General features: G+C 41.5%; 1 protein-coding gene across 3 annotated transcripts in view; it reads left to right on the top strand.

The window, feature by feature from the left end:
- The window catches only part of FIGN (fidgetin, microtubule severing factor), a 143,441-nt gene that overhangs the window by 107,307 nt on the left and 12,237 nt on the right, over positions 1 to 23,897 (top strand). The window contains exons 3-4 of one of the 3 annotated variants that reach the window (XM_041774134.1): positions 17,508 to 18,588; positions 18,678 to 23,897. The exon at positions 18,678 to 23,897 is cut by the window's right edge and continues 2,268 nt beyond it. The exons of the other annotated variants lie outside the window; for them this stretch is intronic. Of the exons in view, the coding sequence (XP_041630068.1) occupies positions 17,508 to 18,588; positions 18,678 to 19,902 (2,306 nt within the window). The 3' untranslated portion in view covers positions 19,903 to 23,897. The remainder of the gene's footprint in view (positions 1 to 17,507; positions 18,589 to 18,677) is intronic. 3 annotated transcript variants of the gene reach the window in all.

Raw genomic sequence — 23,897 nt, 5'->3', positions numbered from 1 at the left:
AGTGATTCGTCACTTACATACAATAACCAGTGCTCATCACAGGTGCCCTCAATAATCTTTATCACCCATTTAACCCATCCCCATGCCCACCTCTCCTCCAGCAACCCTCAGTTTGTTTTCTGTATTTAAGAATCTGGTTTATGGTTTGCTTCTCTCTCTTCCCCATGTTCGTCTGTTTTGTTTCTTAAATTCCACAAACGAGTGAAATCATAGGTATCTGTCTTTCTCCTACTGACTTATTTCACTCAGCATAATACACTCTAGCTCCAACCATGTCATTGAAAATGGCAAGATTTCACTCTTTATTTATGGTCGAGTAATAATCCATTGTATATATATATATATATATATATATATATATATATATACCACATCTTCTTTATCCATTTATCAGTTGAGGGGCATTTGGGCTCTTTCCATAATTTGGTTATTGTTGATAATGCTGCTATAAATATCAGGGGTGCATGTGCCCCTCAAATCTGTATTTTTGTATCCTTTGGGTAAATACCTGGTAGTGTATTTGCTGGGTCATGGGGGACTTTATTTTCCTAAGAGGGCAGGAGCTCTCGAGTAATAGTAGGCACTCAGATGTTATTATAGCATGAATGTCATTATAGTTTAAACAATTTAGCCAACTAGTCTTATTTTTTTCTAGTGACAATATAAGTTTCAAGAATCAGAGATTCAAGGAAGCTTTAAGATTTTAGTTTTGAGACTTAAAATGTATTTTGTCTGTAACCTCTTTTTTCATAATTGACAAACTACTTGAAAACAGGAAGGAAGGAGGGAAGAAAGGAGAGAAAATAAGTCACTGGCCCACATGCCAGAGTCAAAAGGAGGTGAGAGCAAGAGGGGAAGGGCCTGGGGGAAACCTGAAAGAATGAATTTAAGACCTAAGTAAAAATGAGTTTTTTCAAGTTTCATTTGTTTGTTTGCTTGTCTGTTACAACGAAGGATATTTACTGTAAGATTTTTTTTTTTTTTTGCTCAGGAATATGACAAATGATAAAATTATGTGCAGTGCTAACAATACGGCGGATACAAGATATTGTGAGTTCTTCAAAGTTTTAAGGATTAGGAGCCCTAATTCTTTTTCAGAATGATTTGCAAGCTTAAATACGTGGTTTCTTTGCATCTTCAGTCTTATGTCTAAATGATATGGCCAAAAGCTGAAGTTTAAAACCAGCTTCTCCAGGGTCACTTGGGTGGCTCATGGTTGAGCATCTGCCTTTGGCTCAGGGCATGATCCCAGAGTCCCGGGATCGAGTCCTGCATCGGGCTCCCTGTGAGGAGCCTGCTTCTCCCTCTGCCTGTGTCTCTGCCTCTCTCCGTATGTCTCACATGAATAAATAAATAAAATCTTAAAAGAAAAAAAAAAACCCAGCTTCTCCAAAACGTCTTACCTGATAATACAAGCCTTGCCATTACTATTATTATTTAATTATGCCCTATTACCCATATTTTTCGTTTACATGACAATATGTATGTGTGTTGTTTATTCTCTGCACTAGAATCGTAGCTATGCATAAATCCATGTTTGTATTTCTCTTAGAAATTAAAACCAAGGCAAGTTCTGTCAACTTTGTATATAGCTCAGGGTTAAATCTAGTAAAATACTTGTTAACTAGGTACTCAGTTCCTTATTAAAATTCATAATTAAAATCATAGCTTTTTTAAATAAATTTATTTTTTATTGGTGTTCAATTTACCAACATACAGAATAACACCCAGTGCTCATCCCGTCAAGTGCCCCCCTCAGTGCCCGTCACCCATTCACACCCCCCCCGCCCTCCTCCCCTTCATCATTATGGAAAGTTATTTTGAAAGCTCACCAAAAGAACGATTTATACTTATCATTGTCATTTTTGTCATTATTACTATTATTTGACACCTTAGAGCCTCTTAGCCTTTGTAATAAATTCTAACGTACAGCACATCTATTCGCTTTTATAAAACATTCATAAATTCTGTGATTCATAAGTAAAGTTATCCAAGGTTATGATAAGGTATTCCAAAGGCACCGACAGGGACCCTCTCTTAGGTTTTTGTTTTTGTTTTTGTTTAGCTATGAGTCATTTAAAGATGGAAGATACAGGTTTAACAATAGTCTCATGCACTGGCTTTTTCTTTCGTGGTTCTGAATACGAATTCAGTTGAGACTTAAAGATAACAGGAAGATCTTTTGATTTGAAAGCTATATGAATTCACAAGGGAATGAGTTTGGTTTCTTCTCTACTTTGTAATGCAAAGAAGTGCATTCCACAAAATCAGATGAAACAAGCCATTAATTTGACAGTCTCAGTCCTCATAGCCCTATTGATTCAAAAAGCTGAAAACAGTTATGGAGGCTTATTGGCTCCAATTAGGCGTCGTGAAGCTTGAGGTTAGAAGAAATGAGTGTACTGGGAGAAGAATCACTCAGCAACAGAATCCTTCTTAACATTGTATCAGAATGGGCATAAAATCTTGGTCTCCTGTTATTTTTGTACTTTTTCATTTATTGATTATCTTTATGGACCTGTTTCAGAATGTCCAGAGTCTCATTTCAAAGCTGATTGTGTCACCTTTTGGGTTGCTTTTAGTGAACAAAAGGTATTTGTCCTATCTTGTGAGATGTTTCATGACTATAAGCTCAAGAGCTTCCTATAAGTCTCATTTAGATGTTCTCAAAAGAATATTTTCCGTTCCTTCTATATAATTATAATGCATTGGGAAATGCCTCAGGATATACTCTATTGATGGATTAATCAATACAGACTCTATAGATATATTCTTATTTGAGCACATGCATCATCTCTCATGGAAATACCTCCCCTTGTTTGAGGTGTGTAACATTTGGGGGTTTTGCCCTTATCAATAAGAAGCCTAGCTAACTCTCATGACCACCCCTAGTGCATATAAATAATATATATCCACAATATTGTTCTTTAATGCTAAGATCTTAATAAATAGTGCCACAAAAAGGAAGAGTCAGGGAGGAAAATGTTATTCACATTTTTAAGAACAATATCTAATGGAGCAATATAGTGTTATTTATAGCTGCTCTTATGAAAGACCGATGTTTCTTCAAATATTCCTTTCAGAATGTCCATTTTTGTCCATGTTTTACCTTAGTGATAGAAAAGTGATTTTTCCTCTAAATGATCACAATATACTACATCTCAAATAACTTTTCATGTATAATCAAATGACAGGAAGATGTTTTTCTGACGTGTGGGTGGGGATGCTGAGGAGGAAAGACTTGATTGCTAGAATCAATTATCAGTTATAAAATCCTTGCTTATCATTTGTTAACAAATCCTCAGTTGAAAAAACCTTTTAACCACCTTGGTATAAGCCTAAATTTGGCTGTACAATGAATATAATCCAACTCTAATAGAAGATGACTGTATTTCCAAGTATATTTAAAATAGGAAAAAATAAGATTATTGTAATAAATCTAACATCACAGCAACCAATTCATGGAGCTTAATTATGACACTACTAAATGTGAAAATCTATTCAGCGCTAGGAACACTTTTCACATTACATTCACGCTAAAGATTGGCTGTTAAGAGCTCATTACTGGTATTTTTCTAAAGAGTGGTTTATTAAACACAGTTACCTAATAAGCATCTTTGGTCGTGCAAATTGCTGAAAACAGTAATGAGTCTGATTAGACTTCATTTCAATTACGACAGCTTGTCTAGAAAAAAAATATATACATATATATATATATATATATATTTCCTTGATGCCTCAAAATCTAGCTATAAGACACAGCAGAGTTTAAAAAATAAAAAGCCACCTCTATATTTCCTTTCCACAGTTCACTAATGAAGAGAGAATTGTCCAAGTCATCATCCAATTTACACACTGGAAAACTGGATGGACAAAGTAGAGTCACAATCATGTTTGGTTAAAAACAGCAAAGGCTGTCTTGACTAATATGTCTAAATAAGGTCACCTTTAGTTTCTCCCTGCTTTTTTTTTTTTTCTCTCCTTAGGAATATAAAGCTATAAATGAGGTGGAGACTTAAAAATGATTCATTCTTATTTGGTTTGTGGAGGTTATTCTCCAGATTAATAGGCTCACCTTTCAATTATGTTTTATCCATGGATCTTCTACTTAAAATCATAACAATACAGGAAGCTGCTGGACTATGCATGCTAATTATCAGGCCATTTTTTTTTAGTACATATATTGGAAGGAAAAAGTAAACCACGCTTTATGAATGTGCACTAATATTTCAGAAAGTGTCAAGAAATGTTCATTAGACACTAAACTTGATTTTGATATTTTAAAAAGTATGTTATTTAGCTGCATTTAACAGCTAACCTCCTATTAAATCATGCCTGAATATTACTGCTCAAATTGAAAGAAAAAAACTGTTAATGTAAAAAGCCTTTAAGTGATTAAGCTGTCATTGCTGTCATTCGGGTACTCTAGTAACATTTTAATGCTTCTGGGAGCTATGGCCAGGGATGCAGTGCACCATTTTATGCTATATTCTCTGAATAGATTCTCTTTTAAAGTATAATATCATTTGACACTGAACAGGATAAAATAATTCCTAGGGTAAAATATGAAAACAATGGCTGGATGTAGAAGCATTTCTAAAAAGGAGGGCACAGTAAAACATCCTCACCTGAAAAACTTCACAAGTTAGCTAAGTGATCAGGTAATGGCCAGGAGACGAAAGCCAAATATAAATGAATGTTCTTGTGGACATTCGGATGCTTTCAAAAAAGACTTACTTAAAATGAGACCAGTTCAGGTATGTCATTTCAATGAGGAAGGAATCTTCTTAGACTTATGATTCATCATTACTTTTATGAATCTCTATTGTGTAAAAAACTATTCTATAGAAAACACAGAACACTTCTAAATTGACAACTGGGGGTGCTTTCCTATGTAACCCAGTTATTACATATTTTAATTATTTGCTTCCTAGGGGTTTTTTAAGCATTTCATCGAAAATGATTCTAATAAGTGTATCAACTATACTTCGGTTAAAAAAAATGGTTGTTTTTATTCACCTGAGAAAATGTACCAGTATGTAATGAAATTGTTATTAGGTTTCCTTTTTGAAGAATACTACACATGTCAACCCAGACCTCCTGGAAAATGAGTGCTCAATTAAGGAAAAGAATGTTTGCAATGTAGTTTGCGATCATAAATAAAACGTTTAAGTTTTATAAGTATGGAAGTTTTTTGAGGTGTACAACTCAGTTCCAGCCACAAATAATAAATACCCAGCTAAGGAAAACCTGAGATATGCTTACTTGTGATTAAAAATATGGTGTGCACATTCGTTAAATGATTTAGAATGGACTTTGGATTCTGAGATTAGTAGTAAAGCAGATCATTTTTAAGATAAAAGCAATTTTAAAAATCTCTTTCCTTTTTCTGTCATTTCCCCATTTTCTCTATATCCTTTTTGTAACTACAGACATAACACTGAAATACATATATACAGGCCTCTAGATTTGATTTCTTTTGGTGTAGCCTACATGGATCACCTGCAGGGTTCAAGTTTTCCTGTCGTTTAGGGAGTTTGTATAAATAGGATGCACATAATTTGAAGAGGGAGCAGGAAGATTTGACCTATTTACCTTTTATCTTATTTTATTTTTTAAAGATTTTATTTATTTATTCATGAGAGACACAGAGAGAGAGACAGAGACAGAGACAGAGGCAGAGACACAGCAGAGGGAGAAGGATGCTTCATACAGGGAGCCTGATGTGGGATTTGATCCCAGGTGTCCAGGATCACGGCCGCTAAACCACTGAGCCACCCGGGCTGCCCCTATTTACCTTTTAATGTAAGGAACTAAAACTAGCAAATTTAAAAATTAGTTTATTTTATCTTGATAAACACTGGATGGTATATGTAAGTGATGAATCACTAAATTATATTCCTGAAACTAATATTACAGTAGATGTTAATTAACTAGAATTTAAATAAAAACTTGAAACATTAAAAAAAAACATTTCTTTCAAATTTCCTGCTGATTTTAAAATGTGACTGTTATCTCCCTTTTCCTTAAAATTATTAGCAAATACTGGAGCATTTGCATAACTAAGGAGGCCAATAGAATAGTTCATGATGGATAAGAAGTATACAATTGTAGTAACAGTTTATACCATATAGAAGCAACATCCTTATAGCTTTTAACTTTATTGACAGTAATGAGAGCAAGTTTATTCTTAATTGCTGTATTAGAGACAAAGTAAGCCATATTTATTCACAACAGAAAAGAGCTGGATTGGAATTGATTGTAGAATTGTGAGCAAAAGAAAGTGGGTATGTATTTCGTGCGATTAATGTCACTAGACCAGTCACTGTTTTAAATTCAGCCAAGGTCTAAAATAAAATAAAATAAATTCAGCCAAGGTCTAAAATAAAATAAATAAATTCAGCCAAGGCCTAAACTTTTTTTTTTTTTTTTTACATAATGGCATCGTCTATCAAAACAGATGAAACCGTGTTGTTAAATATTGTCATAGGGCTCGACATCAAGACAGAATCTGAAGAAATGGTTTCTTTTAGGTTAGGTTGTTGGGCACCCCATCCAGGACAGGAAGTGCCACTTTCTTTGAGGTCGCTGATATCTTTCCTCTTTTCTGCTTCTGTCTCATTATGCAGCATTCTTTGTTTTTACAAATGGAAGAGCCAACAGCACTAATGACTGGACTGTCATTCACACTGCACTTTTAACAACGTTCTGTTTATCTGGAAATTAGAGCATCCTAATTATAGGTGGTGCTCAGGTTTATTTCACCAGACCATAGAATGGGGCTGGGGGAAGGGGAGGAGCAGTGGAGAATGGAAACTAGTGTTGTTGGTAAGAGCTCCTCGCTTTTAATCCTAGACCGTGTTGATTGTATTCAAAAGCAGTTTATCTTCATACATTGTCTCATATGGAAGAAACAACCCTAAACCTACCTAAACTCATTTCATATGTAGCTTTTTCCACTGCCTTCAGATCAAAGTTATTTTCTTCAGGCTGGACTAAATTATACACAGGTCCCAGGAGTGAAGGACACTGAATTAATGCACTATGTCACCCAGCCCTGACTATAGAATATTTTTATCAAAGTCCAAGACACTATTTTGCTATTGCATTAAAAATTAATGCACGAATTGCCAAAAAAAGAGAAAAATGCATAAGTAACCTAAACAAATTTTGTCTGGGCTTTGCACACCTTAGAGTCCCCATAAGCAGAGTTTTTATTAAGGAGAAAGATTGAAGAGTTATATACTTATATGTAAATCATATTCTACTCCTTTGTCTAATTGTATGAGAGTATCCTTAATCTTCAATAAATAAGCAGCCTCAGTGGTCTATTTTGTTTTATGTAAACTGTCTTTAGAGGAAGGTTCTAGAGAAACACGAAAAAGAGGACAAATGCATACTCCATCGTAACACAAGGTCGTGGGGTTTGGGAGATTCTGAAATTTGTTTATTGACCCATGTCAGCACGGCGTGTTGGGCAAAAAGTGAATACAGTTCAGCTTAAATATAGCTAAATTGAGCTTTCCATTTATATACTTGAAATAGAATCCACACGTGCAAATAACTATTTACAAATAGCTATGCGTGCGCATAATGATTAACCTAACGTTTTAGGATTGGGATGGAGGAAATGAAGCAGCCACGTCATAATTCAAGGTTGGTTCCATGCCCGGTTTATGTTAACTAAAAGTGGGAATTTATTTTATATGACACGACAGTAACTTGAGAATCAACTGGAATAACCCCAGACTTTTAGGACAATGGTAATGGTCCCTTGGCAGAAAGCTTTCTGAAAGTGAAGATTCAAAACGACACAGAAGATGCACAGTACTCTTGGCATGTGGATTTCTCTGGATCAACCATAGAGGCTGGGTACTAGGAGTCTAGCACGGGGGCTTTCGGGTTGTGTTAACCCCGTTTATCCCTGCACGCTACACAGCTCACCTGTTATTTACACACATAAGAGGGTTGATACCGCAGAACAAGGGGAGTGCTCTGTTGTGGCACAGAACATACATATTCATTAGCCCGGGCAGTCCCTATGGACATATGTGGTGTGTCCTGATGATCTTTGTATGACAAAAAGAACCGATGTGTGTGTGTGTGTGGGGTGGGGAGGAGGTTGATGGCTCTAATGGATTGAAAATGTATATGGGAAAAGGGAAGAGACAGCATGAGAAATGGAAGGCCATAAAGGACCAACTTTAAAGGTTACCTACAAAGCACTGTTAAAGCCGAGTACAAATTATCTAAAAAATTCACAGAGGCAGAATAAACAAAATATTTGACTTCACATGGAAGAATCAGTCCTCTTATCTAGTAACCTTCAAACTCTTTCCCTTGCAATAGTTGAGGACACCTGACACTAAATATTAAGATTCACAGTATACATCATTGGTGTATTTTAAACTGCTGGTGTATGCATAGCCTAGTATTCTTTGTTTTTGTTTCTTTAAAAAAGATATTATTTATTTTTTCATGAGAGACACACACAGAGAGAGAGAGACAGAGAGAGGCAGAGACACAGACAGAGGGAGAAGCAGGCTCCATGCTGGGAGCCCGACGTGGGACTCGATCCCGGGACTCCAGGATCGTGCCCTGGGCCAAAGGCAGGCGCTAAACCACTGAGCCACCCAGGTATCCCCTCTTTACTTCACTTAAGTTAGTATTCAAAAATTTTTACACATCAACTATTGTAAAACCCTGCCCTTACAAAAACAAATGACCAGCCAAACAAAAAATCAAAATTGTAATTTTAAAATAGTTGTTGTTAATGTGAGCATGACTACATATTCACTTGAATACTTGGATTTAAGTTTAGGAAATTTTGGGACCCCCACAGGAAAACATATTTATTTGAATTATGATTATGATTTCCTGGGTTGCTTTAAGTGACAGGCTGTCTATCCTGATCATATACTGAATATAGACTCCAGTGGACTAAAAGCGATACTTCTTTCTTCGGTGTAATTTGCTTTGCATAAGTGCTCATGCGTTCATCCTCATAAATGGAAGCCATCCCCTTATATATGTCTCATATATTAAAAATGATGACCTATCAGACAAGTAGATACCAAGTTTCATCCTCAGTATGAAATACTGGCAAAACAGTCATTTTTACATTTGGTCACATTTTGATGAGTAAATATTTTGTTGCTGTGAGTAAAATCTAATATATTTTAGGGAAACTGACTTAGGTGATAAGCTACACACAAATTTAACTGAAGGACAGAGTACATATCATTCTAGCCTAAGTCATGATGTCTAGAACATTGAATACAGGCTCTTACTAAGCCCAAAAGGATGACATGTAGACAAGATCGGTTGCTTACCAAGATACCACCCCAGTTTTCTCTAAGAAATAGGAAGTGTAACTTTGGAGTAACTTATACAGTCTCTGGAAAGATGTACTAAAACTCACGACTGACCGACCTATAGGGGAAACGTTAAAATTAAATGAAGCTTTGGTTTGTGGTATGTTCAAAGGAGCATATTAGGAATGGTGGGGACTGACTTAGGGAAAACATCTAGAAAAAGTATCTGACAAATCAGAGCAAAGGGGGAAAAGGTGAAATTACAGCAATGTGGAAACCAGCTTTTTAAATCATTATTCATCATTCTACACTGCTGTACTGACTACACTGAATCAACCAGAAAAATATCAACCATTTTCCCTATGTTCTGATTAAGAGGACAGGAATGTGTGTGTGTGTGTGTGTGTGTGTGTGTGTGTGTGTGTAATAATATTTAGTTTTTTTTTTTTTCTAAAGATACTGCTTGTTCGTTTTAGAGCACTATACTTACTAGTTTTCAAGAAAATGTACTTAAGTGTAAAAGCTGGAGCTTGAAGCTTCCTAATGCAATCATAAATTTGATTGTTTACGTGACCGATCACTACCATAAAAATACCCGACGTTCTAATAGGGAGTGGGAACACCGTGACAAAGTGGAGAGAGCGTGCCATGTCCAAAGTGGGCAGCTGGGACTCAGGTTCAGCCAGTTGTTGCCAGGCGAGAATGAGATCTAGTGATACAGAGCATTCACGTTGTCTTGAGAAATAGAAAATATGGAAATAAAGATTCTTTTTATGAAGTTAACTGCGCTGGCCAAACAGAAGATGGTTGCAGGCTGTATGCTGCCCTCAGGCAGTCAGGTGGCAATTTCTCTACATTAGAGGGTATTAAGACTGTATTTACTAAGGGCCATTTAGCCAGAAATGCCTGCGTGGTTCTTAAAAAGGATCGCTTTGTGCAAATATGGTGAAATGGGAGGAGGGAGTAATTTGCTTCAAAATGTATTGTAATTTGGAGTCTTGAGGTGTGAAAGTGTGCTTTAAAGAGAAAAATCATTTGACAGTATTTCTATATAATTATCTTATTTCGAAGCTGCAAGTTTCACTGGATTTAAACCTCTAAGTACTTTATTTCTTACTTGTGGTCTCTATAATGTTGAGTAACAGGTAACATTTAAAATAAAATACTATGAAAACATCTAGAATCGAAAACATCTGATTTCTGGCCCCTTTTTGTAAGATCATGCTCTGTGTTCTGCTGAGTACGAAAGAATTTCTAATACCTTCCTTATAACCAACATTCCCACTGGAAAATTTCCTTTTCAGTAGCTGTCTTGAGGTTGAAGAAAAAGTGACTTAGAATTCTAGGAGTGATTTTACTTTTTTTTTTTTCTGTCTAGTCAGTTTTGTTTTGTGCACTTGTATTATTTTTCAAAATCAAAGAATAAGAAATATTTGTATAGCCGTTCACAGAAGATATTTCATGAATATTATTACTTTAGGTAATCTTCTTAACAATCCAGTAAGATAATAGGATACCATTATGGTCCACATTTTATAGCTGCAAAAAAGGGAGTTTGATGTGCTTAAGTGACTTCACCAAGATTTGAACAAATAAGCAATGGCATGAGCAAAACCCTGGGTCTGACTCTCAAGCTTGGGATATTCACTCTTTGAACAAAATTCTACAACCTTTGTGTTTTCATCAGTCCCTTTCTATCCCAACATGCTAACAATGCCTCCAAATAAAACACTGTGTCAGGCAAAATAGTTTTCAACCCCACAGGACATCATAGTAAGTAAAGTATAACTGAGACTGTCTGGGTTGGGGTCACTTCAAAGTTCCCTTAATTTCTAAAATCAAAGAGAATTTAGAATGTGAAATGACAAAGAAGACACGAAGCTGAAAAAGCTTCATTGTCTTATAGAAACAGATGCCCTCGAGTTGAATTCTCACCACCGAACCACAGGCTTTATACATAGTGAGCCCTCAGGTCGTTGGCTAAATAAAATTCACAGTCCCTACCACATGGTTAGCTGTTGATAAAGATCTTCTAACTTTGGCGTTCTCAAGATGGAACTGGATCGACTGGGTTAAAAAGAACATGTCATTTCCATGCTCTTCCCCCTTGTTTTTGGATATGACATCACATTTTCAGGCTGGGAATGATCAGGGAATAGACTAAGATTTCGGATCAACTGGGTGAGTACAGGGGATACTAGACACTGCTGTGCTGGCCTCCTGGCTTAGGAGGGGGAGACTCCTACTGGGTCTGCTCAAACATTTCATTTGGTCATCGCCTCCCTTGAAGGATCATGATCAGGAGATACCGCATCAGGCCCGTGTTCCCTCACGAAGCCTTTCACTGCACAAACCTGTATTTTTAGCTGGTGAATTTGCTGTCCTCTTCCTGGAATTCTGAATGTCCTGTGTGTTGGTTCTAACATTCCCCAGGAGAGGATGACTCTGTTGCACTGTTAGGCCCAGGGGGTGTCAACTATTACATTCAGCTTGACCCTTGAACAACGCAGGTGTCAAGGGTCTGCGTGTCACTTCTGACTCTCCGAAAACGTAACAGCCTACTCTTAGCAATAACGTAAACAGTCGATTAACACACATTTTGTATTTTGTGTGTATTTTATACTGTATTCGTATGATAAAGTAAGCTCTACAGAGAAAAGAAAGTGTTATTAAGAAAATCGTAAGAAATCCATCTGCAGTATTGTCATGTATTTATCCAAAAAAAACAAAAAACAAAACTCTGCATACATGTGGACCCACATAATTCATTCAAACCAGTGTTGTTCAAGGGTCAACTGCACTTTGTTGCATTTACCCCAGGAGTGACTGCTTTCTAGAGAGAAGGTGGGCAAATATGCCATTAGATTAAAAAAAAAAACACTTAAATAAGTACTAATGAAAATACATTTAAATAAGTACTAATGAAAAGTTCAGGGGTACAGTGGCCCACAGAGGCGTAACGGGTGTGGTGAGGTCGTGCAGCAAGCAAGCCTTCCATGCCTGCAGGTGTCTGCCTCCGGTCCCTGCCCCAGGAGTGTGAGAAAACCTACAGATGAAGGCAAGTCCCCAGCAGCCAGCAGTACCCTATGGGAACCTTGTAGAGAACAGCTTTTTTAGACCTGCTGAACGGCTGAGCAGCACGCGTGTGTCAGGTAGGGGTCAGGGTAGGGAAGCCCGGACCTTAGAGGAGTATTTCCAGGAATGTGTGCTAAAAATAGACTCCGGAGGCTTAGTGGCTTATTTCCGATTTCCTCCCGTTCTTAAGTTTTTTTTTATTTTATTTTATTTATGATAGTCATACAGAGAGAAAGAGAGAGAGGCAGAGACACAGGCAGAGGGAGAAGCAGGCTCCATGCACCGGGAGCCTGATGTGGGATTCGATCCCGGGTCTTCAGGATCGCGCCCTGGGCCAAAGGCAGGCGCCAAACCGCTGCGCCACCCAGGGATCCCCGATTTCCTCCCGTTCTTAAAGTTGCTTGTATATCCTTCATTTTTCCCCGTAGCAGCTTCTTTGTCATCGTGAAGCTGTGACAGAGCTTCGAAGGACGTCACAGTTGTGTTGTTTCAAAATAAAGAACAAAATGGAGCAAGTAAAGCAATGAGGCAGCAACTGCTTAGTAATTAAACCTAAGTTATAATGTGGGCAGAAACGATCAGAAAGGAAAATGTCCTCCAAACTGTCCAGTTTTATGGGAAATATAGCCTTATTCGTTTAATATACATAAATTCATCCTATAGCAATAAAATAGCAAAGTGCTCAGGCTTCTTAAAGTAGTACCTATCTTTCTGGTGTAATACTTACGTTAAGGTATCTTAAAAGCAATTTTCTATTAAGTTACTTATTTTAAGAACAAACACATTGCATTGTGAAATTTGCTAGCTGTATTAAGAATTTCCCGATCCCTTCAAAAATAAAAATCGATGTTTTGGAACAGTCCTTCAATTATATTTAAGAACTATTTTTCTTACTTTCCACTGTTGTCTGAATCTTTATTGTACCAATTTAAGCTATTTCTAAACAGCAGTGGAAGTTATTGTTCTGGAGTCATGTTTCTAAATAATGTTAAAATAGTATTGTTTCTGAGATTTTTCTCTGCATGTTCCAAAGAGAAACCATATAAGAGCTGTCTTTAAAGCCCATCTTATTATTTGGGTGCCAAGTGACACTCGTGTGCTACTTCCTACACATAGAGAACAGCAATAACAATCAAATGGAGCATGATTTTTTGTTGTTGTTGTTGTTCAAAGAACATTTGGCTCGACGTTTTTCTTCTGTTCCACATCAGGACTATCACCACCAGTAAACAGAATAACAACAACAACACAACCAAGTTTGGTTCTCCTTCCAATTAGCATTAAAATTCAAAAAAACTGATGAGAAAGCTCTCTGTGCTCCAAAAGCACAGGACAATCTCCTGTACGCTGGCTTCCTCGGCTCCTACTAAGAACTAGCTTATGCTTAACTATTAACTGGAGCTTTCAAGTTACATTAGTGATTTCAAAACCCGGGGTAAGTACTCGTGTTCCAGGGGATGTGAATAATTCTGTTCCCTTAAGGTGATTTAATCAAAGCTTAGTCTTGCCTTTGGCGGCCTTGCTAAGGTTAGTGTTAGTTAATATGCATCAATAAATAAACTTTCAATTATCTTGGTAAGCACATCCAAAAATAGCACGAGAACCAAAAGGCAACGGTACATCAAGTAATTGTCCCAAATAAATAATTTCTATAGGATCTTTGTTCAATTTCAGATGCAGTAGAAAGCTTAGGAAATGTATTAGTCTTGCCAGAGTTGAACTTCACAGACCCGCTCCGTGAAAACGACCCCCCTCTTTTATGCAAACTTTACATTCCTGTCTATTACAGTGATTTTAACTTCCTAAAACCATTTTTTTGCAGATTTTTTGTAAACGATTAATTTACAAGAAAAAATTTTAAGCCAATAAAGTAGAAAGCTGCCCCTTGTTTGTTTATTTTTCAAATAATTATTCCAAATCCAGAGCAGTTTCATTTTTTTTTTTTTTAATGGGCTTTTATCATGTTCTCCATGTATGTTAACTAATGCCAAGGATGGCTTAGGTCAGCTGAGGAAGCCACGCCTCCTAGTGTGTGTGTGTGTGTGTGTGTGTGTGTGTGTGTTATGTTGAGTTTGTGGTAAATCCTGTTTTCTCTGACTCCCAAATTTTTTTCTGGAGGCCTCCTATCAAGACATTTATTCACGTTTCTTCTGTATCAATGTAATCAGACTTCCACTCAGAGCATATGTGAGTTCTTATTTTTTTCAACTCTGTATTTGAAAATCTTTTAAAGAAAAAATCCTACTAGAAATTCCCTGGAAATAATTTACAGGACTAATGAATTTGTAGGTCTTTTAGACAGTTCTACATTATAGTCACATTAATATTCTTTCCTTTTTATAAGGCTTGAAGTAAATCCCATGACACTAGAAGAATTTAGATACTGATTACTTGCGATTGGTTCCTGGTGATTTGCTCTTAATAATTTCCAGTTGAATTTAATGAAAGTATGATTCCTGAAATGCTGCTTCATTAAAATTGCATCTTTTCCCCTTTTAAGTGTGGTTTCGGTCATTTCACCCATTCTGCGATGTGTTTTCCTCCCCCCGCCCCCTTCAAAAGGAGTGATTGAGAAGGCAGAAACAATTAAGAAAAATCACTTTAGTTCCTCCTAGAACTCACCCCCAGAGTTTCTCAGACTGAAATGATGCAAGCTGTACTTCATCAGGATTTTACAATTATTTTTGTAATTGATGATATATATATATATATATACATATACATATACATATATGTATATATATATTTTTAAGTGGAGTTTTAAAAGAGAAACACATGAGGATTTGGGAGGAGTAAGGGAAAGGAGGGTGAAGAAAGAATCTGTTGCATCTACAAGAGAAGTAAGGTCTTTCATATTTTTATTAAAAAAAATAGAGAGCTTGATTAAGTTATACTGTGCAGCATTCAGACTTAATTTAACTGAGATGGTGATTTGCAAATGAATATCTACATGGATCCTTTTTAAAAATCCAAATGCAAATGAGTACAACTGCAGTAAAATATATTTGCAAATGAATCCTGTTGCTTTATTCATTTATTGTGTAATTACTGCAATCCTTCCCACCTTGTTTTCAGTATTTCTTAATCATTAAGTCGGAAGCATGACAGCAGTGCCAGCCCTGGCATGATTCTCTTTGACTAAAACCTTGTAAATTAACACAATTAGCACAGCATCATCCTGCTAATTAACTTCCAGTGTCTGGTGCAGTGGTTTTGCAAACAAGGAAGAGAGAGTCAGGAGGGAATCAACATGCCATTCTGTTACCAAACTCTGTGCTATGTTCAGTTTAGCTCAGCAAGTCAAAGCTGGCCATGTCAGAAGCCAGAGGCAGGGAACGAAGAGCTAAAGGGCTTGCAGAAGGAAGGCGGAAGGGTGTAGGAGCTGTCAAAACAGACTGCCGTAATTCAGAAGGGAGCCGATGCCACAGATGCTTCATTGAGACCAGGCCTCCTCCTTATCGAGGCATCTCTGCCAGAGGGCATTAAAGGCAGTTTACAAAATTCACTTTGGCTAATACAAAAGAGATTAAGGAGGCCTACTTAATACAGCTGTGCCAGAGGAGGAAGTGTGGGAACCACGCAGAGAGTAGAATGAGGTGAGCCAGCCCCGGGGAGACAGAGCAGGGCGCGGTGCTGTATGGTGACCAAGTATACGTGAGTCCTTGAGGGTCCGAGGGAGCGTATGTCACAGATCCCTTTGGGTGCCGGTTCCCTAATGTGCGAAGTGAGGGAATTTCTAAGGTCTCCTTAAACTGTAAAATTCCAATGATCCTCCGATTCTGAGAAAAGAGTCTTGTTTCCCGACAGTTTGCTACTGAAGCCCCCTTGCTTCAGTTAGTAATCGGGCAGGTAACAGAATTACCCGCAGCGCCCCGTTATCTAGGGGCGCTCTTGGAGTTCAGGCCGCGCACACACACTGCTTCCCGCAGAAGCCTAAGGAGAACCCCGATTCTCTCCCTCTTTATTCTTATGCTCCCTTTCACCTGTCTCCAAGCCCCCTCCCCGCCCTCCTTCCTGCCTGCCTCTTCTCTCTCTGTCCAGGTGTATACACACGCACATGCACGCACGCACGAGCACACACGTGAGAGGGGTACGTCTATGCGGGCCTGTGTGTGTGTGTGTGTGTATCTGCATGTGTCCTCTCCCCTCTCGGTCCTTGGAGGCCGGGGGCAGGGTGGTAGTGGTGGTGGGAGGGGGGGGGCGAGGGAAGGACTGTAGGAGAAGGAGGGAGCGTGCCAGCTGGAAGACCGACAGACAAGTGATGCTTGTTTTTTTTTTTCAGAGACTCAACAACAGAAGTGAGAGGCAGAAAGGAGCCAGTTGTAATTCATACCGAGTTGTAGGCTTTGTGCGATGAAAGCGATGGAGCGCTGCCTGGGAGATTGCTTTGCTGCACTCCACGAAGCAGATTTGAAACTGTCGTGGAGCACTTTAGATGAGAGTTGGATTATGGAGTGACCTGCTATGTCTGTGTCATATTGTTCTGCGCAGGGAGCATTACACTGTGCTAACTAGGTGTTCAGTCCCGAAGAAGGGAGGGGTCCTAGACGGGATCTGCGGCTGTGTCTCGTTTTTACTTTGGCTAAAATACAAAACAGAAACTCTGGTGTGGAGAGACACGACAGCCAGATACTGCCCGTGTTCGTGGTGTCACGTGCCGGATGTTTAACAGATCCGCATATTTCGCTGTTTTTAAGGACCTGCTGTCGAAGTCTGATGTGACAGGAACGTGTGTGTACATATATAGGGGTCCCCGCGCGTGCACTGCGTGTGTGCGTGTGTGTGCAGCAGGTAACCTGATAGGCTCCACCGGAATCCATCTGCTTATTGCTTAAGGAGGAGGAGAGAAAAAAAAAAAAAGAATCCGGCCCTCTACAGAGCTCTTTATTTAATTCGGTTGCCTTTTCACACAGGACTGAAATTCGGTCCCCTTTAAAGCGCACGCACTGTGCGGGCCACGCCACAGTGGATACTGTGAACTGTGGGAATTCTTTAGGATGGCTGTGGCGTTAATGGAAAATCGCAGGTAACGAAGGAAGTTAGGGGAGAGCTGTGACCCTTTCCGATGAGCACCTTAGTAAATTGACTTTTCCTCGCTCCCCCCCCCCCCATCCTCAGGCTTGAAGATGCAGTGGACGCCGGAGCATGCGCAGTGGCCAGAACAGCACTTCGACATCACCTCGACCACTCGGTCCCCCGCGCACAAGGTCGAAGCCTACCGCGGCCACCTGCAGCGCACCTACCAGTACGCCTGGGCCAACGACGACATCTCCGCGCTGACGGCGTCCAACCTGCTGAAGAAGTACGCCGAGAAGTACTCGGGCATCCTGGAGGGCCCCGTGGACCGGCCCGTGCTCAGCAGCTACTCGGACGCGCCCTCGGGGCTGGTGAACGGTCGCAAGAATGACGGCGAGCCCTGGCAGCCGCCGCTGGCTTCGGACGCCGTGTACCCCATGAGCTGCGTGCCCGAGGTCCTCGCCGCCGGCAAGGCCGGGGTGGCGCCCGCGCTGCCGCCCGCCGACGCGTCGGCCAGCCTCGGCAGCTCCCCGGGGGGCGCCAGCTCCCTGGCCGAGCCCGGCTACTCGGGCAGCAGCTGCGGCAGCCACGCGGTGGCCGGGCTGCACGCCGGGCTCGCGTCTCAGGAATACGCCGCGGGCTACAACGGCTCGTACCTGCACTCGGCCTACGGCGGCCAGCCGGCACCTGCGCTCGCGTCCCCGCACCCGTCGCCGCTGCACGGCTCGGGGCTCCTGCAGCCGCCGCCGCCGCCGCCGCCGCCGCCGCCGCCGCCCGCCGCCCTGGTCCCCGGCTACAACGGGGCGTCCAACCTGGCGGGCTACAGCTACCCGGCGGCCGGCTACCCCCCGCAGGCGGCCGTGGGCGCGGGGTACAGCCCGGGGGGCGCGCCGCCGCCGCCGCCCTCGGCCTACCTGCCGTCCGGCATCCCCGCGCCCACCCCGCTGCCGCCCAGCACCGTCCCGGGCTACGCCTACCAGGGCCCCGCGCTCGCGCCCCTCGCGCCGTCGGCGCTGGCGGGCGGCTCGGCGAGCTCGCTCAAGCGGAAGGCCTTCTACATGGGGCAGGGCGACCTGGACGCCGGCTACGCGGGCTACGGCTACGGCCACGGCCAGCAGCGGGCCGCGCAGAGCCCCATGTACAGGATGCCCGACGGCGCGCTCCCGGGCTCGGGCTCGGGCTCGGGCTCGGGCTCGGGCTCGGGCCCGGGCCGCGGCGGCGGGGGCGGGGCGGCGGCGGCGGCGGCGGCGGCGGCGGCGGGGGCGGGGGCGGGGGCTTCGACCGCGGCGCCGACCCCGCCGCGCTGGCCTTCAAGCCGAGCAAGCAGCTGCTGGGCCCCGAGCAGCCGCGCAAGTTCGGCGGCCAGCCCGGCCGGGCCCTGACGCCCCCCGCCTACGGCGCCGCCAAGCCCGGCCTGGGCGCGCGGCCCGGCGGCGACTCGTTCGGCAAGTACCCGTCGCCGGGCGTGGGCGAGCCCGGGGAGGAGCACCGGCAGCTGCTGCCGCACGGCCACGGCCACGGCCACGGCCACGGCCACGGCCTGCAGGGCCCCGCGCTGCGCGCACCTACCTCAGCCGGCCACGCCGCCGACGAGCAGCTCAAGGGCGCCGAGCCGCACCTGCTGGACCTGGTGAGCAGCGAGATCATCGCGCAGGGCCCGCCGCTGGACTGGGCCGACATCGCCGGCCTGGACCTGGTGAAGGCGGTGCTCAAGGAGGAGGTGCTGTGGCCCGTGCTCCGCTCGGACGCCTTCAGCGGCCTCACGGCCTCGCCGCGCAGCATCCTCCTCTTCGGGCCCCGCGGGACCGGCAAGACGCTGCTGGGCCGCTGCCTGGCGGGCCAGCTGGGGGCCACGTTCTTCAAGATCGCCGGCTCCGGGCTGGTGGCCAAGTGGCTGGGGGAGGCGGAGAAGATCATCCACGCCTCCTTCCTCGTGGCCCGCTGCCGCCAGCCCGCCGTGATCTTCGTCAGCGACATCGACGTGCTCCTGTCCGCCCAGGTGAGCGAGGAGCACAGTCCGGTCAGCCGCATGAGAACGGAATTCCTGATGCAGCTGGACACGGTGCTCACGTCAGCCGAGGACCAGATCGTAGTCATCTGTGCCACCAGTAAACCAGAGGACATCGACGAGTCCCTCCGGAGGTACTTCATGAAACGACTCTTAATCCCACTCCCCGACAGCACAGCGAGGCACCAGATGATAGTACAACTGCTCTCACAGCACAATTACTGTCTCAGTGACAAGGAGTTTGCACTGCTCGTCCAGCGCACAGAAGGCTTCTCTGGACTAGACGTGGCTCACCTGTGTCAGGAAGCGGCGGTGGGCCCCCTCCACGCCATGCCAGCCACAGACCTCTCAGCCATCATGCCCGGCCAGTTGAGGCCCGTCACATATCAAGACTTTGAAAATGCTTTCTGCAAGATTCAGCCTAGCATATCTCAAAAAGAGCTTGATATGTATGTTGAATGGAACAAAATGTTTGGTTGCAGTCAGTGATGACTTCTTAAAAAAAAAAAAATGTAATGAATGTTGGCACACACGCATAAAACCTGCTACATAGGGTATAGAGCCCCTTTCCAGTAGTGTTTAAATCGCAAAGGGTACTGGGGAAGATGACGATGGAGTTGCATCTTTAGCGTCAGGGTAGATTTGGAGGAAAAAAAAAAAAAAAAAAACAAAACGCATCAAACGAGAGCTTCTGATTTGAGAGCCCCAGATACAGAAAGCATCTGTCGATGCTCAGTTCAGTTCAAGCTAGACAACGCTCACCAAGGAGCAAGGTGCAAGTGTGTTGATTTCAGAAGGACATGAACCTCGTGTGTTGATTCCATTCTGCTGTTCTCGAGATTTAGTTGCTGTCAAGTGCCTGGAGTGGTGCTTTATTTTTTGTTTGCCTCACAATTACATTGGTGGCATGTGCTAATATAAAGAGCTTTAACTTCAAACATTATTGGACTAAAGAGATGAACGGTTGTGTGACGACAGAAAACCAGATTTTTGCCATTTTAAGAGCAACAGTATTCCTCAATCCTGTCTGTTCTGCAGTACTAAGCTAAGAACAGGTAAAACAGGGTAACGGTAATCTGGACCTTAATTTCTGCAGTTCATTTCTTTTAATGTTCTTGTCTGCAAAAACTCAGGAAAGCGATTGTGATTTGTACAGTACCTCAAAGGAATGTGTTGAAAGCACTATGTACTGCTGATAGTAATGGGATAGGCTTCAATGTTACTTTATATTAAAATGTATGTTTACCTCAACAATTGGAAAAAAGAGCAAGGAAAATTACTTTGAATGTATCCGGAAAAAAAAAAATACTGACGTGTGATACAACTGAATATTTACAATTTAAAGTAGAAATGGAAGGATTTTTTTTTTTTTAAAAAGATTCTTTTACTAATTATGGGGAATTAACCAGAGCAGAATAATCCTTTATGTCAAAAACTGCAAGAGTTCTTCGTACATTGCTCCTTGATAATGAAATGAAAATGTTCTTAAAAAGGTACACTGGTTAATGGAAAGCTACTTACTCAGTTCATGTTAGTGTCTAGAACACTCAGCCACAAGACCTGTGTAGGACCCTGAAAGTCACAGTACCGAAAAACTAGGACTGCCTTTTACTGCATAGGTGGTGGTGGTGGTGGTGGTGGTGGTGGTGGTGGTGGTGGTGGTGGTGGTGGTGGTGGTTTGCAAGTTCTCTCTTAAAATTGCTGGGAATGGTGTCCTTCTATTCACTAATCTAGCTTAGAGGCTTGCCGTGCTGTTCGGTAGAATGCAGAAGATAGCAAGCAAAAACAAACAAATAAATAAATACAAACACCAACCAACCAACTTCTCTATATCCACAAAGAACATCTACATCCCCTCTTTCTGACGCCTCTCTTCTCAGTGCAATTTTGCTTCTCATTTTGAAATCTTCTGGGCTATAGTGCTCCCACATTCATTTCTACCTCAGTTTTGTTACATTTCTCTTGGAAAGGAAAGTAGAAAATTGGACGTGGACACACACCCACACACGCGCGCGTGCACACAACTATTACCTTGTCAAACACGTTACTTTGTTTTCTCCATTTTTCCATAAATCCAGTTTCCAAAAATAACGGTCTTCGTGCTTGCTTCTACCTGAGTCCGCCCCTACCCCCCCCCCAAAGAATATGTGGCATTTTTCTTAATTTCCCATTCTTCTCCTACACCCCACCAAGTTGTTCTTTGTATCCTTTAATGCTTTATGTGCAACTTTTCATTGATAACTAACTGATGTTCGGCAATGCCTCTGAACAGACAGTGTAGGCTGTAGCTTTCCAAAGCCACTGCCCGTGCATAAGCAGAACAGCCTGGCTTTTTGAATGTATTTTTCCTGGTTTTTTTTTTTTTTTCCTTCCTTTTTTTTTTTTTTAGTTGAGAGATGCAGTAACAAAACTGTTGCAAAGCACTGGCATTTTATGTATTCAAAAAGTGATGTACATTTTTTAAAAGTTTAAATAAATGCAATGAGAAGCCCCAAGAAAGCTTTCTGTTATTGTTTTGTTTTCCTTCAAAAATTTTGACTGATTGCATTCACAATGTCAAATTCTCTGACACACTTACCATAGAGAAAGCTATTGAAGGACTTCATCGTATTTCTGAAATTTTATCATGCCTGATCATTACCCCCCTTTTTTCGTATTTTTCAATGTTGCGAGAAACTGAGCAAATGAACCAAAATTTGATTTACTGTGATATCCTATCAATTAAAACTGTGCTTACATATAAATATTCCATATTAAGAAGCAGTGCCTTTCATTAAGGATACAAAAAATAATATTTAAATACGTCCTCTGCTTTTCACAAGTGAATAAATGCTATAGTTGTGTTCTGGCTCTACCCTGCACATCTCTTATTGTAAGGAAATTCTAATATCCCCATTAACTTGTAGGTCCATATTGATCTCACTGACAAGTTTACTTTTGCACAGTGCTGACCTATTTTCTGTCTTTTAGACATTACATTTCATTTCCGCCAACATGCTGTGTTCACTTGAAAGCAACTGGCAAGTTTTGACAAACCCAGTCTTACTTAGACAACTTTGGAAAATCCAATATTGACCCACATTTTTGTGGCTGGTAAGAGTTAATGCCAAATATGACTGCACTATTGTGTTTTACACTCATTTATAAAACCGAATATAAGGTCCTACATACCGGCTTTTAGCTTTAAGTGACTTTAAAACTACTTTGCGGTATGAGTGGTCAAAAATCCATGTATTTAGGAAGAAGCTGAAGTCTTGTGTGAATTTCATTTAGCCTCGTGAATTCTAGGATTTGATCTCTTAGGAAATTGGGCATGCTGAAAAAATGAAGATCTGTTGGGGGAGATAAGGCTGACCTTTGAGTAGATAGTGCTCTCCTGTGATTCTTTGATTCTGCATGGCAGCATTATGAGCTCTTCTGTGGACTAGCCTAATAATGAGCTCTTTTCTGACCATCCCTTCTGGAGCTTGGGGTGGGGGCGGGGTGCCACATCCTGAGAAGTGAATATGTACAATCAGTGATGATAGTACAACTGAGTAATCGGGCTTCATACCCTTGGCCTCTTTCTGACTGCTAAGATTTTGGAGAAGGCTACTAATGAAGGTAAGGTAATGAGCCAGTCCAAATCCCGTGCCGTCTGGCCAGGGGATTTGAGCCAGTCCACTTAACAGCCCCTAATTCTCTTCTTCACAACCGCAATAACATTTCCAACAGGAACAAAAAGGAAGTGAAGGAAACCACTTCAGGAGAAGGATCAATAGGAATTCAAGAGGTAGTTCATAATGACCTTATGCGTGACACAAATGGAAATACCCTACACTCCTGGCATGCTTCTCACCAAAATATTTAGAACATTAGTGACAATATGGAAAACTTTGCTGACTGAGCTGATCAATGGAATGTGAAGGCAGTATACTTTAAGGCTATTTACTTTCACACGGAATGTTTATCTATTAGTCAGTTTGTATTCTACTCAAATGCAGATAGACGGGTATAATGTTTTCTTGTGCATTTGAAACCTATCAAGGAGAAAATAAACCATTCCACTAAAATACATAGGCCAAACACCATCTGGGCAAGTGATAAAAGCTATCCAGAGGCTATGCTATGTAAAATAGCAAGGTCAATTTACATGGGTTGCATAGTACTTGGCTATGCAGTTTTCAGAAGAATACATCCAAAAAAAAAAAAAATCCAAATTAATTCCTACAATAGGTCTTTGTAAATTTACATATATTTGTGGGTTGGAAAATACATTTTAGAGGCATTTAGAGTGTGTTTCTCTAGAAATGTGTCCAACTCCACACAGAAAGATACTTTCCTGATCCCATTCTCATGTTTCTTAACAAGAATTGGCTATCATCATGGTCATTGAAACTGTATTTTGCAAAGTGAAAGGGACACAGTTTGTTGAACTATTGAGGCCACTAAGGTAAAGTTCTAATATATATATAAAGTTCTAATATATATATGTGTGTGTGTGT

Source organism: Vulpes lagopus, chromosome 11 (assembly GCF_018345385.1).
Source record: "Vulpes lagopus strain Blue_001 chromosome 11, ASM1834538v1, whole genome shotgun sequence".
Classification (NCBI taxonomy): domain Eukaryota; kingdom Metazoa; phylum Chordata; class Mammalia; order Carnivora; family Canidae; genus Vulpes; species Vulpes lagopus.
Note: the sequence above shows the minus strand (reverse complement) of the source record. Positions and strands in the feature narration are given on the sequence as shown.